This window comes from Nymphalis io, chromosome 16 (genome assembly GCF_905147045.1).
Source record: "Nymphalis io chromosome 16, ilAglIoxx1.1, whole genome shotgun sequence".
NCBI lineage: Eukaryota > Metazoa > Arthropoda > Insecta > Lepidoptera > Nymphalidae > Nymphalis > Nymphalis io.
In genome coordinates this window covers 10,497,846-10,514,408 of record NC_065903.1, presented here as the reverse complement: position 1 = coordinate 10,514,408, position 16,563 = coordinate 10,497,846, and the positions used below count along the sequence as shown (strand labels likewise).

Sequence of the window (16,563 nt, the reverse complement as noted above, 5' to 3'; positions counted from 1 at the left end):
GAGGTTCATACCTCTGATCTACTCTAACTCATGAAACAAGCGACAACAAAATGGCGAATTCTGCCGTCCGCGCCGAAACGGCGCAAGACTGTACATTCGATCACCCACACTCCTTCGAGATACTTCGATCGAGGCTTTCAAATGAATATACCGATTTCTTCTGTACTTCAAGAATAGAAGACTCCACGCTTGCTGACTTCTCTATTATCTTCCACTTCTTGGTAAGCGTTAATCATTGTAAAAAATTATATTTCAGGACTTTGGAGCATTCATCTTTGGCAGTTATCTACCATTTTGCTGTTGATACGTTACAACATTTTGTACAAATCTACCCACTTCTGTTTGATTATTTTGCTTATGTTTGTACCAAATTTTCATCAATTATGATTTTCGTCAAAATTGTAATAAGTACTAAATCTTTTAAAATTGACTAAATAATTTAAGTCATTTAAATTGTTTTTTTATTATCCAAGGTTTGCTTGGAACTTATTTGGAAATATAATGGAAATCTTTGGGAACAGTTTATTGACCTAAGAATTAGCTCAATGTCATATTCTAGAATGTAAATGTCATACTCGGCTAGAACGTTTTAATTGTTTTATATTTTGAGTGGGTTTTAAAAAATATTGATTATTTCCAATATTTTATGACAGGTTGTCATTATCACATGTCACAACCTATATAACCTAACAAGTTAACAACAATCAACGTTCCTATATATCAGAGTTCTGACTCTCGAAACGAAAGTGCGGCAACGTCGCATTTGGTTTCCAACTCGGTAAGGCGACGTTGCTGGGGCAAGTGGCATATGATTACGTGCCCGGTTGGTCACACACAATTTTATTGTGCTGTGCCAATAAAGATGGAGAATTTTCTTATGACCCTGGACTTTTTCATCCCAAAATGCACACAATTTTTTGGATGTAAATAAAAAAAAATTATTATTATTATTATTTAGTTTTTTTTTAATTTCATACTCATTATATCACATATTTAATTATAATGTGTCTGTTGAATTCAATTTATTCTTATATTTATTGAAAACTTGTAATCCAAAATTAATATTAGTCCATTATATAATATCTATGGTTATGTTAATAACATAATTAATTAATATTTTTACTGAAGCGTTACCTACACTAATTAATTTGAATTGTTTTAAGCGAAAAAGTTTAACCTTCATTACATCACCCGCCATTTTGATTTCTAGTTAGCTATGTCTACGTACGGTAGCACTGACGTAAATATTGTTCCTTCCCTTTCTCTCGTGCCAATTTTTTTTAATATGCTCTTTATTAGTAAATATGATTTTTTATCGTCGTAAAAACATATTTATGTATTTATTTTGGTGATTCATAATACCAATACTTTTGATTTTTCTATTTCGCTAAAACAATATTGGCGTTAATATAAAAATATCTGAAAGCTTACATGCAGATAAATAATAAAATGGGTATGACAAAGTCTTATTCCTTGATTTTGGACGTGTTTGATAACTCGACTATTTCTCTTTTAGGCTGAAATATTAATCAACATATTCATTACTGCATAAGATATTGGTTTCATTTAATCGCAATACTAAAATGCGGCGATGTATCACATCCACATTTTTAATGATATTGATGATACTACCATATCGTAAACATTTTTGTTACATATTTATTATATATATAGTTTAAGAGAATAACTGATACAAAATCCGTACAAAATTCGTTTATGAAAAGAAGATTTCAGGTGGTCTTTTCGCAAAGACTCATCTCTTCGTCTTCTGTGTAGATTCTAGAGGCAAATACGTCTATCGCCTTGTAATTGAGTAGTTTATTGGTATTGCATCATTTATCTTATCTGCATTTTTAAATACAATTATTGTGTAGTTCTTTCTCAATCTCTTGGATTGGTTATTTCTGTAAAATTTTAAAACTTAGTTTTAAATTTAATTTCGACAGTAGGTGTAGCAGAATTTTCCAACTCCAAGTTATTGTGATCACTAATAAGTATGATATGTACTGTTTTTAGGTTAGGTTAGGTTAATAACCTGATATCTGCCTTTCTCGTGGTATAAGATAGATAGATATTAGTAATATTTAAATCAATTTGTTTTCAATTAATCGTTAATATAAAACCTTTGATAGCAGATAAAATGTCTATTTTTGTGATGACGATCGCATCTGACCTGACTAGGTGGAACCTCGGCAGCGATCGGTTTTGTTCGTTCACTTTCGGATACGAGTCAGGCAGCCCACACGACGAGTGCTGTTCTGTGCAGAACGGCAACGCCGCATGATCTTAATAAATTATAAAAACTACTTCAAATATATATTTTCGTATTAATACACACATTTAAAAAATTTAAAAGCTTTTTCGTTATTTAGAATTAGTATATTGTGCAAATTAAACCCAAAAGAAGAACATAACAGACAGATTTTTTCTTTTTGTAATATACAGGTACGGTAAATTAGAATATAAAATCTATTTTGAAAAAAATATAGAGTTTAAATTATTAAAATAGTAGAGTACAAGAGAATGAGATCACAGTATCATGTGAATGTAGATATCACCTGAGTATGTATCCGCTTAGTGGTCATAACATAGAGTAGTGTACACGCCGAATACATCAATCTGAGCTACGTAATCGACCATTCGTTGGCTCTTTCTGTTATGTATGTGAACGCTATAAGCGTCTCGCTTCCGTGAGGATTATGATATTTATGTACGCTAGCAGCGTTGCCTCTATACTATCTTTGCACTGTATTTATTAGTGCCTATTCTCGCCACGAGTTGTGTCGCCACATTGTCGGCCGCCATTTTCTTCTCTCTCCTTCTGCTCGTTAGTGCCGTTCAAGTCGCGATTCAGAGTGCTCGTATTTCGCGAATTTCAAATCTTCTTGTCCGTTCTTCTTTCTTCTGGATTCTTTGTTAAGCTTATTAGGTGGGTGCTTGAAATAATATTGATATTACATAACTAAAAATTTGAAAGAAAAATGTTTTTGTTTATATTTTGATTTTGTTTATTGTTTTTTTATCGATAAAAAAATTAATTGTTTTTTTTTAATAAATTTATTTGATGATACTAATTTCATAAAGTTGGGTTTTAGACATTATAGCCAAAACATAGATATACATGGATATTTTCTGAATTTAAAAAAAAAACATGGACCACGACCTTCAAAGCGGCAAATTTACTTTTTTAATAATTAAGAGATTGAAAGGAGTTTGGTCAATATTAAATTTTTTGATTAATATGTTGTTCGTGTTATTATATTACGCTAGTCTCTTCCTCTTTTATGAGACCGTACCGGTCTTGTGTGGAATACACCTTGTTTTTTATGCTACCTGTCTCTTTCGCACATGTTAATTTTTATGTTGCGCATATGAAATGCCAAACTCTGTCAGTAACGTCGTCAAAACATTGACGATCAGAATACAGCTGTAGTAGACCTGTGGATACGGAATTTATTCTTGTACTCGCTGCATTTAGTGCCAGGTGGCGGCCATCTTGATTTCGATAAAGAAATACTTATTGATGTGGATTTTTTAAAACTAAACTATTTACTAATTTATTATGTAAAAAAGCTAAATTTTATTCTTGGTTAACATCTCAACATCAATTATAATATTAATAAGATATTTTTTTTACATATTTTTTACATATTTTTTAAGTAGATCTGGGTATATATAGTCCAAATATATTTATAACCCTCTACGGAAAAATTTTAGCATACTTAATATGATAAAGATAAATACTTAAGAAGATAAGTTAGACGGACTATTAAAGATGAGATGTTTTTTTAAAGTTCTATTAAACGGTTGTTTTATATTCCTGTACGCACGTTGATTTTTTTAAACTTTGGTGGAAGAAACATTATTTAGGATCAAAATATTCACGGCGCCGCGAATTTATGACTAAATTTACAATGCGCATACTATGTATCTGTATTTTAAATATGGTTCCAGATAAGAATGCATTATTTTAAAAATAGTTTTATTTTTATTTTTGTATTTCTAATTAGCCCAACAAAGTTTATTTATGTTTTATTATACCAATTTGTTAAATACGTCTATATATTTTGAATTGAATACCAATCGCCTCGAACTGTGCCTTGCGTTAAATGTTATTAATTTCGTTATTTCTTCTAATTTTTATAGTTTTTTTCGTAAACTGTAGTATTTTACTGATGTAGTATAAAACAATGTTTATTATTAAATCGGTAATAATATTAACTTATTACCACCAACTCATACATATATTTTCCTATTGTATAACTGAATTTAATGAGACTACCTTCGTCCGATTTGCGATCAGAAATTTAAAAAGTTAACGTAAGACGTTTGACGTTTAACAAATATTAAATGTTTTAAATCAAAGAATAGGTAGGTAAAATAAAAAATAATACACATAGACGTCAGACAGCTTATCGATGTCCAAGTCCATGTATATTGGTACAGATTAAATTGATGTTATTGTAAATTAAATTTTAACAATTAATTATTTTAATAGATAAATAACAATTGGAAAAAAGTTTAGTTTAGAAAAATAAAATAAAACCAGAAACAGCAACCTCCAATAAAAGCTCTCTTGTATAAATATTGTAATATGTTTTTATTTCTCATTTCAGAATATACGGATTTTTTATAACTAAGTGCTGGGAAATGCTGAACAATGCAATTAATTTTGAACACTGAAACAGATATAGACATTCATCGGAAGATGTCAGCAATTAAACAGGAATCCTTTGATGAAAAATTTATTAACAAGACCTTAGCAGAGCAAGTAAATGATGAAATTCCCAATATAAATGAAGATAGTGTTAAAGAAAGTTTAGTGGAAGAGTTAAACGAAAATGAAAATTTTAAAACCAATGAAGACACAGCTAATGACGTTGAAAATATTTCTAGCAAATGCCTTACTGAGACAACTAGCAATGATTGTTTAGAAAATACTTGTGTAACTGACTTGCCTGAGGAATGTAATGAACAAAAAGAAAATAATAATATAACCAATATTATAATCGAAGATGAAGAGCTAGATAATAGTGACATTGTTATAGAGAAACACAACAAAGAGAAAGAGACTGAACTACAATTAAGTGAAAATGAAAATAATAATATGGATGGTAAGACTCAGGAGGAGCAAGAAAAAATAATAACTGATAATATAGAGAATACAGTAGAGGAAGTGGATGTAATATTGGAAGAAACCAATGACAAACTTGATAAACAAGTTCTAATTAAAACAGAGCCTGAAGACAATAAAGAAATAATAGATGATTCTGTCTTAAATGGAGAAGTGATCAGTATTTCAGATGACAAAGAGGGAGAATGTATTACACTGTCAGAACAGGAAGTATCGGGTGAAGAAGTAAAACCAGAAACATCATCAAATGATGTAAGTAAAAATATCACTATCCAACCTACAGATAATGATACTGATGATGACCAGAAAAGACATGATGGTAATACACAAGATATTGTAAATGATGAACCAGGCCTCACTATTGATTCATCTAGTGTAAAATCCATTACAGAAAACATTGAAGTAAATCAATCTGAGGAAATGCTTAAAGATACAAATGTAAGTAATGATAATAGTAATGTAGCAGTAATGCAACAGGTGAAAATAGAAAATAAAAACACTAATAATAGTATAAAAGATACGAACAAGTTTTCACACATATGTAAATTATCAAATACCTTAGATATTTTATCAGATGAAGAAGAAGAATCCATAGAAAAAGAATCTCAAAATAAATTACCAAGTTCTGATGGAAAACAATGCATTAATATAGAAGATGATGATGATATCATGTTGATTGATGAAGAAACTAACGTTAAGGATGAAAAGAACAATTCATCAAATGTTGTTGAAACCAAAATTGATGTTAAAGAAACTGGTGAGACACCAAAAAACGATTTGTTGGATACAGAAGCAATAGAAAATAAAGGTAATCATAATCTATATTTTCATAATTAGGCATATTATTTAATCTATGATATGTTTGATAGAAATTAAAAAAAAAGCATTTATGAAATTGACCATAAATAGTATAACTAGTGGTAGAGCTTTGTGCAAACTCGTCTGGGTAGGTACCACCCACTCATCAGATATTCTACCGCAAAACAGCAGTACTTGGTATTGTTGAGTTCTGGTTTGAAGGGTGAGCGAGCCAGTGTAATTACAGGCACAAGGGACATAACATCTTAGTTCCCAAGGTTGGTGGCGCATTGGTGATGTAAGCGATGGTTAACATTTCTTACAATGCCAATGTTTTTGTTGTTGGAGACCTCTTACCATCAGGAGGCCCATATGCTCGTCTGCCTTCCTATTCTATAAAAAAAAAAAAAATATAAGAAAAGCTCTGAGGTAAAAGCTAAGAATTTAACAAGTAAGTGAGTTTTTGGTATGATCCAAATTGTCAATACACTATACCATTTTGGCTTTATCTTCTTATTATTATATCTCATTATTATTTTTTTGGTTAATTATACTTAAAAAGACTTATTTTTTTCTTTACAGAAACATTGAATGTAAATCAAGACAATGCGGTCATTTCCAAGACAGATTTAAATGAAACAAAAGAGGAACAGAAACTTGTAGAAAACAAACCAATACAAAAACCATTATTACCTGTTAATTTTCTAAAAACTTGCAAAAAGAATTTGGCTGATATGACTAGAGATGAACTTGAAGAATTTTGTATATTAAAAATTGTGGAAAGTGTTGTTGATAGGAGTAATTTAAGTGAAATTAAAATGAAACTTAAAACACTGGGCCAAAATATTGAAGAATATAAGAGGAAAGCAATGCTGCTTACAAAACAAAATAGGGATCTACAAGTTGTTTTAAAATCTGTTCAAGAAGAACAGAAAAAGAAATCAGATGTACCAATAACGCCTTTAAAAATAACAAGATCCGTTGGTATGCAGGTGTTTATGACAGATAAAGTAGCTGTTAGAAAAAAATCGGTATTAACTAATACTGTTCAAAACAATGTGACTTGCAATAACACCACAAACAGAATTAAGAACCAATTAAATCAAAGCCCTAAACCTATAAAAACACAAACAAATCCTAATAATACTCAACAAATTCCGGTGCCTAGACTAGTTCCAGCGGTAAATAATGCAAGCAATAACAAACTGCAGTCATCTGTTACTATAAATTCAACAAAATCTCCAGTGACTACCACATTACCTAATGGTATTAGGAATTCACCCCCAACACTGAAACCAGAAAAAAGAACTCATAGTAAAATGCAACAGGGTAACTCAGTGACAGTTGATTTAACAGATGACGAACCACCCACAAAAGTACTGCAACGGATTGTGAATCCGCCAGTAAGATTAGTATCCCCACAAAACTTACTGGCTCCACAAAGACAACCATTTGGTACAAATATTAGTAGCCCTCGAAAAGTATACATTCCTATTAGTGGTTCACAAAATCAAGTTAGACCTGGTCAGACTATCATGCTCAGACCCATAGCACCACAAGGTAAGAATTTTGTTCTTTAATATATTTAGTATATATTAAGACATTAAATTTAATATGTCTAAAGTTCTGTAGCTTTTTTTATGTTCTGGTTGTTTCAAAATTTACCTCTAAATTGTATTATTTTAGGGCCTAGGCACAGAATGCCAAATATTCTGCCAAAACCAAATTCAAATACCAATGCAGTAAGAATGACAAGAATAACAAGGCACCCAGCACCTTTACCAGACTCAATGAAGCAGTATCAACCTCCGAATTGGAAAGCTTTACCACCCGCACCAGAACTGAAATTGTCTAAAGTAGATAATGGAATTGTAATATCATGGAAAATTGATGGGTATAAAGAAGAAAACCAAGAAGAAATAGCTAGTTATCAGTTATATGCTTATCAAGAAACGTCATCACCTCCTAGCACAGCTTTATGGAAGAAAATTGGGGATGTCAAAGCTCTACCTTTGCCTATGGCATGCACATTGACTCAGTTTATGGCGGGATATAAATATTATTTTGCGGTTAGAGCTGTTGATATAAGATCACGACTCGGTCCTTTTAGCAGTCCAGGAAGTATACTTCTTTTGAATAAAATGTAAGACTGACAATTACCTTTTTATCATCAGCTTGCAATGTCATACATTGTAATAAGTTTATGTAAATATTTGAAAAATAAGTGTTTTAATTTATTAAACTGACTGTGCTCTGGATTTCATAGGAATTCAATGTTTATGTTAGAATTAAATCTCTTTGAATTGTCATTAAATTAACCAACAGAAAAATCTAAATAAAATTACTAGTTCTTGTTTTATTGTTGAGTTTGCTAGGAATAAGTAGCAGAATATCAAGAATTAAAGTCATAGAGAAGAATTTGCGCTGTCTGATTTATAAGCTCCATATAAATTACAATTAAAAGAATTATCATGCAATTTTATATGGCATTGTATTAATTCATATGCTTTTTTGTGTTTTATTATAACAGAACGGTGGGCATTCGTATTACTCATGTGCATGTACATTGACATTAGAAAACCTACTCTATTTGTAATAGATTCAATTTAATTGAATGTTACAAAAAATTCCAAAGAAATAAAAATATATATATTATTGTAGACTGTGATGTGTTAAATGATATGTTAAAAAATGCCAGATTTTTTTCTAGTGTATGTTTCTATCAAATTCAAATTATAATTTCATCATTCAAATATTAAGTATCAGATATACCTGAACGATTAAAAAACAGTACTAGTTTATAGGTACTAATAAATTATAGAAGTCATATTTTATATTAAAGAGGAGGTAAGTTGCCGAAACGTGGACACTAACTGCGGGACTAGTCCACAAATTCAAAGTCGCTCAGCGTGCTATGGAGCGAGCTATGCTCGGAGTATCTTTGAAGGATAAGATCAGAAATGAGATTATCCGGAAAAGAACCGGAGTCACCGACATAGCTTGCAAAATTAGCAGGCTGAAGTGGCAGTGGGCTGGTCACGTATGTCGTAGGACCGATGGCCGTTGGTGCAGACGAGTCCTAGAGTGGAGACCGCGAATCGGCAAGCGCAGCGTAGGGCGCCCTCCAGCCAATTGGACCGACGACCTTAAGAAGGTGGCGGGCACCAACTGGATGCGGAAGGCGGAGGACAGGGAGCTTTGGCGCACCTTGGGAGAGGCCTATGTTCAGCAGTGGACAACGATTGGCTGTTGATTGATTGATTGAAGTTTCGTTTGTTTGTTTTTTCCGGGTTCTTGTAAACTAATCTACCTACTAATCTAATTGTTGAGGAACATTCGCTAGTTTTAGGTTGTATTGAATGTTTATAATATTTTGTAGGTATTTTGATATATAGCTGATAATGTCAATGTAGGCCGAAAGAAAATTATTCGGGCCCTTTAGGTGAAAAGATCGCTTGGCGAATCATTGTTAACTGATAAGTTAATGAAATATTATATATGTAATTATTACATATATTTATGTTTAAAATATACTAGGATTTTGAATTTGTAGTTTAAAATTCAAAGCAATAGTTATAAATAAATCCTCAATACTTTCATAAAATATTTTAGTTATAGATTTAACATTACAAGAATCAAAATATTATGAGTAACATTAGAATTATATCACAAAATAATATTATTATTATATTTTAAAAAGGAACTGTTATTTTTAATTTATTTATATTAGCTTCATTTTAATATACATCTAAAAACCATATGGTATGGTATGTTCATATGGTAACCCCATAACTGTCAACTTGTCACTTTATGACAGTAAGAGCAAATTTTTTTGGTTGGTAAAATTGGTTTATCATTTATGGTTTAGTTTCCAGTTGTCGATAGAATCGTGTAGTAGTAGCTTGCCTACTCGGGTTGGATTATAAAAGTACTTATTGCATCGAAAAGCGATGATATTAACAGATTAAAATAAATTCACCAATTACAAGCTTAATCTGTTAAGGTTTTTGTAGTTACATAAAAAATTTAATCTTTTGCTGTATACATTGTCGAAAATTTGACGTCGATTGACATATTATCGTTTCGCAAGTAGTTTCCACGGAGGTGTTTTATTTGTGTTCGGTTATTGGAAAACATCCGCAAGGTGTAATATTTGTGATAATTGTGTAGTGTTTGTGATTTTAGAGAAATTCCTTCCTTTTACTGCCGTTACTCGCAAGTCGCGGAGGCTCTTGTGTTATAATTGTGAAAGTAAATTGTGGGGTATTGAATGTTGTTTGCTATTCTTTCGTCGTGTGAAAAATGTTAGGACGTCGATTGTGCCATAACAATAACTGCATGAAGGTATGCTATCGTAAAATAAATATAACTTAACTCCTCGCGAATATATAATCAAAGAATGCTTCAATCAATGGTAGAAAAAAATTATAATATGTTAAATAACTATTTGGTAGCTGCAATATAGCTTAAATATTTTTTTTGTTATTTTTTAACATCTATGACAACATAAATATGAGCTTGTAACCGATAAAAACACTTATAAGAATTTTTTTTTATTACATACAAATATAGTCACATTTTATTTTCTAGATTTTTCTAATTTATATTGTTATTAATAAAAACCAGTGGTAGATTTAGTCATATTTTATTAAAATAGGCACATATGTTCTATAAAAAAATCATAAGACTTTGTTGTTTCAATGATATTATTTTGGAAATACCTATGAAATATTATATACAAAAAATAAGATTCAACTGTATTATTATAATATACAAAACTTAATTAATCCGTAAAGCGCTTTATGATTATTTAACAAAGTTATATAAGATGTAAATAGAAAGATTTACAATGCAAGTTATCTTAGTAGATAATATTGTTAATGCTATTAATGACATTCCACTTTATTTAGAAACACCACATATCTTATTGAAACAATAAGTTTTTGATTATAGGTATAGTTTTTATGTTTGAATTGAAATGGAAGAAAGCATCCCTTCCAGGAGCATTTAAGTGCTGTCTGCCTAAAGAATATAAATAAAATGATTACAAATGTAAAATAGAAGTGAATGTTCAATGAAAAAAATAATCTTTTATTATAAAAATTAAAACTTTCTTAAACTATTGACATTATGAATCAGGTATAACTAATTTAACCATCGTCATCCTATTTTACTCACTTAACTACTAAGATATGCCCCTGAAGTCACATACCCGGGTGACCTCGTCGTCAGACATATCAGTCAGTTATAGAAATATATAGTTTGGGATATAATTTGAAATAAAATATATAATTTCAATACTATTTTTTTGTTAAAACTAATTAAGAACTTCTCTATTTAAAAACAAAATTAAGTAATGAAGCTATTTCTATAAAATTATAGGTCAGCAATTTTTCATGATAATGACAGTTTTTTGTGAAAGCACTTAAAAATCAATGTTTTTTTGACGAACAAACAACCAATAAATGTTTTAACATTCCAGGCAATGTTTATTGTATACAAGGATTTGATTTTGTATTTATTTTGCTGGTCACAAATAAAGTAGGAGTTGCAAACAATGTCCCTTGTTAAGTTACAAGATCCAACTAAGTGATATTATATCTTCTATACCATGGGAGGCCTCATAAGGTGTCCAGCCTTATCTTTTGACCCTCACCAGTTGATAGATTCATTTTTTTTTATAAATTATTATCTTTAATCGCCACAACTGTAATTGAATTGGTACATGATGTTTAATTTTTTCTTTGCATTGCTCTCAACATGTTAAAAAGTAATAACAAAGATTGGATAAGCTTACAACATACGAGTTCAATGCTGACATAAAAGTAAAGTCAAACAGACAGCCAGGGTTTTATGTGGTAAATTAAATCATCTGTTTTTGTTAATGTATATTTACCTGGTGGTAGGGCTGACCGACACCCACTCATCAGATATTCTGCTACTAAACAGCAATATTTGGTATTGTTGCATTTCGGTTTGAGGGGTGAGAGTGAGCCAGCGTAACAGGCACAAGGGATATATAAAACATCTCAGTTCTCAAGGTTGGTAGCACATTAGCCATGTAAGAAATGGTTATTAATTTTCACCTCACCAATGTCTATGGGTGGTGGTGACCACCTACCATCAGGTGGTCCATTTGCTTGTCCACCTGTCTAAAACATATATAGTTAACACAAGCTTACTTTTGCTTTTATAATATTAGTCAGGATTATTATATAAAAAACTAGTGTTCTTTGAGGTAGATAATATCTAGTTTTTGTGTAAAAATCTTTAAAAACATTAATTCTTTTGTTTATCAGTTTTAGTATATGTTCTACAATTTTCTTTTGTCACGAAATCTCATATGTCTATCTTAATATCACTGCAATATTTATCTGACTGCTGATTATTTAATTATATAATTAGCAATCAGATAATTTTTTTATAGTTTATAAAAAAGCCGAGATTTATCTGATTGCCCAGTGGTAAGAACGCGTGAATCTTAATCGATGATCGTGGGTTCTAACCCGGGCAAGCACCACTGAATTTTCATGTGCTTAATTTGTGATTTTAATTCATCTCGTGCTTTAGGGTGAAGGAAAACATCGTGAGGAAACCCGCATGTGTCTAATTTCACTGAAATTCTACCACATGTGTATTCCACCAACTCGCATCGGAGTAGCGTGGTGGAATAAGATCCAAAGCCTCCTAAAAAGGCTGAGGAGGCCTTAGCCCAGCAGTGGGACATTCACAGGCTGTTACGATATATAGTTTAAATACAAGAGTAATAATTTAGTTTTTGTCCTAGATAAATTTAGACAACCGTAGGCAAACAAAGTTTCGATTGCAATTAAAGAATTCATTTAAAAAAAAATAATTCTTTTCTGAATTCATACAACAATTAAATCCTAATTTAAACCTTACTATAGATTTGTTAACAATAAAAGAAATAACTAAAACATTAATATTAAGTTCATGCATATTATACTCGTAAGTCGAAGATTAATTATGAAAAAAAATTGCGGTAACCATACACAGTAACATGAGTTAGTTTGAAATGAAAAATGAAAGTGGTAAAAAAAATAGCAACTCGAATTATATATACATACTTTTTTTTTTAAACTCGTCGAACTAAACAGGACTTTAAGTAAGGGAACAAAGCAGTTGTGCCACCGGTTACATTCGATAACTTTCACCCATTCGCTCCTTACAACTTTCGCCGTTCGTTAAACGCGTCCAACGGAAGCACATCCACAGCAAGTAACTTTTATAAATACATTGTTGATCTTACGTACAATCCATTTTAATTATATTTAATTGTTTATTTAAAACGATGTAATAATTATTCAATGTCTTGAAACGTCCTGCGCTGAATTACGTACACAAATAAAATAAAAACCGATTAATATTAAATGTATGTTAATACTTAAAAAAAAACTAATTAAAATTAAGATGTTTCAAACCTAATAATACGTAATTTTTTATTGCTAATTTGTATTGTGTTGCTTCTAAAGAAATTAGTTATGAATAAATCTTTATTGAATATCGTACTATTTTACTTTCAATTTCTTGTAATTGACAATTATTTGATAAATAAATAGAAAATTTTAAAGTAGACATTATTGTGTTTCCTTTTCTTTATAAATTTATATGTTTTGTAATAATGAAATAAAAATATGATGTCGGAATTTAATCTCAGCAGGACAACAAAGGCCTTTCTTATTAAAGAGAATGATAAATGTTTCTTTCATCGCCATAGTTTCTTTCACCACAGAACACGAAATGAAATGTAAGTGAATAAAAATTAAACAAAAAAGTTTATCTGTCTCGCGAACTTCGTTTAAAGACAAATCTACTACTCTAAAAATTTAATTATTAATTTAATAAAATATTTTGAACACGTCATAAATATATAACGTAATTTCTCTGATAATGAGCTTCATCATATCTTCGTCTGATAAGTTATCGCGTGACCTTGTCACGTTTCTAGAGGTAAATTGTAATGGGAGCAAAACCAAAATCAAACAATTTGTTAAGAAGCTTCAGTTGATATCACGAATGAAATTCGAAAATATCCTAAAAGAGGGTTGCATATCATTTTAAAAAATAACAAGTGTTTTTTTATAGGTCCATATATATAATTAAAAGAATGTAACGTCTATTCTTACGCCTAAAATTTTATTTTTGTATTTTTTTTTATAATTAGAAATAGAGATATTTGTGTCTTACGCTATTTGACCTTTGACGACAATATGTTTGACCGTGTGTATTCAACATAGTGCCTTTATTGTTAATATTATTTGTTTCTTGCCGTAACAGCCTGTGAATGTCCCACTGCTGGGCTAAAGGCCTCCTCTCCTCTTTTTGAGGAGAAGGTTTGGAGCTTATTCCACCACGCTGTTCCAATGCGGGTTGGTAGAATTCACATGTGGAAGAATTTCAGTGAAATTAGACACATGCAGGTTTCCTCACGATGTTTTCCTTCACCGTAAAGCACGAGATGAATTATAATCACAAATTAAGCACATGAAAATTCAGTGGTGCTTGCCCGGGTTTGAACCCACGATCATCGGTTAAGATTCACGCGTTCTTACCACAGGGCCATCTCGGCTTTGTTTCTTAGTCGAGTTTATATCAACGCAACGCAGGACACTTTCTGTTGATTCTGAGCCAACGTTGAATATTATCCTCGGGTGCTGGTGAAGCTGAAAGTGAATAAGGCCAACAATATGTAACAATTACAAAAGCATCGATAATTATTTTCTTCACTCTTAGTTATATTTATAATTGGGATAATTTTTAGTTCGAACATTTTGTATTGCCTGATATTTTCTAAATTAATTAATGTGTATGTTTCTATCTTTGCCGAAGGTAAACCAAATTTTGTTTAAAATAAATGCTAATGTTTCTAATAAAAGTAGCACTAGATTGATTATCCGTATAAATCATAAAACTAAATATTTACTACGAAGATACTAAAAAAAAACTGTAAAAACACCTTATGACCTTATCTATAACTTCCTGAGGGCCACAGTGGTCAATCTCTCAGTAAATCAGGTGCATATTTTGTTCTCTCACTTTCATACTCACAGCCGACATAAAAAAATCCACGATTTCCGAATTCGTTGCCTCATAAGATAGCTACTTGACCAAGAAATTCACTCACAACCCTATTTATATATCCTTGTTAATTAGAACTGTGTCAAGAAATAAGAGAAGCTTTCAGATTATAATCTCATAACTAAAATTGTATCAGATATAAGTTAAAAAATATATCAATTAATCTGTATGTTAAATGTTATAATAATTATTTTATTATTTATTGTGATGTTTTGGTAAAATAAAAGTGAAGTTGTTATTTTAAGTGTTGTTGCTGGGCTTACGCCTCCTCCCATTCAGAGGTGAAGGTTTGGGTTCTACCACGCCGCTCTAATGCATGTTTGGGGATACACAAGTGGTAGAATTTCAATGAAATTAGACTCATACAGATTTCCTCATGATGTTTCCGTCACCACCGAGCACGAGATGAATTATGAACCCAAATTGCCTGGGTTTGAATCCAATGTAATTTTCGGACAAAACATGTGGTATATATAATTATTATATATATAATAATTCGACAGAGCTTCTGATAGCCAAGTATAAAAACATAAAATATGACCGTCTCATAAAAATCGACTTGTACATTTTTGAAATTTGCGATAAGGTCAACATTTAACCAAAAACTGCTTCGAAATATGGATAAACAAATTGTTTTATATCCCCGTTATGTTGAACTTCAGTGGAATGTAGGTTAAAGTCTATTTATATGATATCGTATCGGTCATTGCCTCCTTGTTTTGTTTATTGTTGCAATGTTTTATTAAATTATATTGTTCGGGGTATACACTTTCGAATAGTAAACCAAAATTTTCTTATTTTGTATATCATTTCAAATATTACTAATATAAATTCGAGAGATATTTTTTTATAGAAAAGGTAGGCGGACGAGCATATGGGCCACCTGATGGTTAATGGTCACAACGCCCATAGACATTGGCATTGTAAGAAATGTTAACCATCATTCACATTGCAAAATGCGCCACCAACCTTGGGAACAAAGACGTTATGTCCCTTGTGCCTGTAATCACACTGGCTTACTCACCCTTTAAACCGGAACACAACTATACCAAGTACTGCTGTTTTGGGGTAGAATATCTGATCAGTGGGTGGTTCCTATGCAAACGAGCTTTCACAAAGCCAACCAGCGAAATTAGAATTGTAGGTTTTTTTATTAAAAATTATTTAATTATTACTTTTTTTAATTAATGAAATAATAGATGGAATAATGTGATTAAATAGTTTAATAATAACAATTAAATTAAGCTATTTAATTTATACATTTTTTTATTACAACTATTTTAGTTGTTATATTGGTGTTATGAAGTAAAAAGTTAACAGCCTGTTGATACACCAAAAGTGGGCAATGACCTCTTATATAAAGGAAAAGGTGTTGTAAAGTTAATCTACGTATGTCTTAGAGATATCGATTGACGCACACGTTGAGAAATTGTAGACGTTCTTTCTTCGTAGAGCAGTAATGAATTGCAAACATGTAAAGCAAAACTTATGATTCCATTGTTCGATTTTTAAACAGTGACCTTTGGTTTATT

At 30.9% G+C, this 16,563-nt stretch overlaps 2 protein-coding genes across 3 annotated transcripts in view; both read left to right on the top strand.

Moving 5' to 3' along the window:
- Positions 1-8,088, top strand: LOC126774287 (activating transcription factor 7-interacting protein 2). 2 transcript variants are annotated; one of them, XM_050495734.1, is made up of 4 exons: positions 1-221; positions 4,617-5,942; positions 6,515-7,492; positions 7,619-8,088. In XM_050495734.1, exons 2-4 carry the CDS (start codon positions 4,661-4,663, stop codon positions 8,077-8,079), a joined length of 2,721 nt encoding a protein of 906 aa, XP_050351691.1. In that variant the 5' UTR covers positions 1-221; positions 4,617-4,660; the 3' UTR covers positions 8,080-8,088. The 2 variants fall into 2 exon arrangements, with proteins under 2 accessions (XP_050351691.1, XP_050351692.1); XM_050495735.1 differs by lacking the exon at positions 1-221 and adding an exon at positions 2,825-2,929.
- A 1,731-nt stretch (positions 8,089-9,819) lies between these two features.
- Positions 9,820-16,563, top strand: part of LOC126774295 (uncharacterized) — a 148,426-nt gene continuing 141,682 nt past the window's right edge. The window contains exon 1 of the mRNA XM_050495749.1: positions 9,820-10,276. The gene's annotated coding sequence lies outside the window, so the exon portion shown is untranslated. The remainder of the gene's footprint in view (positions 10,277-16,563) is intronic.

Bases quoted from the DNA above. Each gene is read 5' to 3' on its own strand.
- LOC126774287 (XM_050495734.1), top strand. From the start codon at position 4,661: ATGCAATTAATTTTGAACACTGAAACAGATATAGACATTCATCGGAAG. The intron at 5,943-6,514 runs GTAATCATAATC...TTTTCTTTACAG, and splicing joins AGAAGCAATAGAAAATAAAG to AAACATTGAATGTAAATCAA. The intron at 7,493-7,618 runs GTAAGAATTTTG...GTATTATTTTAG, and splicing joins CAGACCCATAGCACCACAAG to GGCCTAGGCACAGAATGCCA.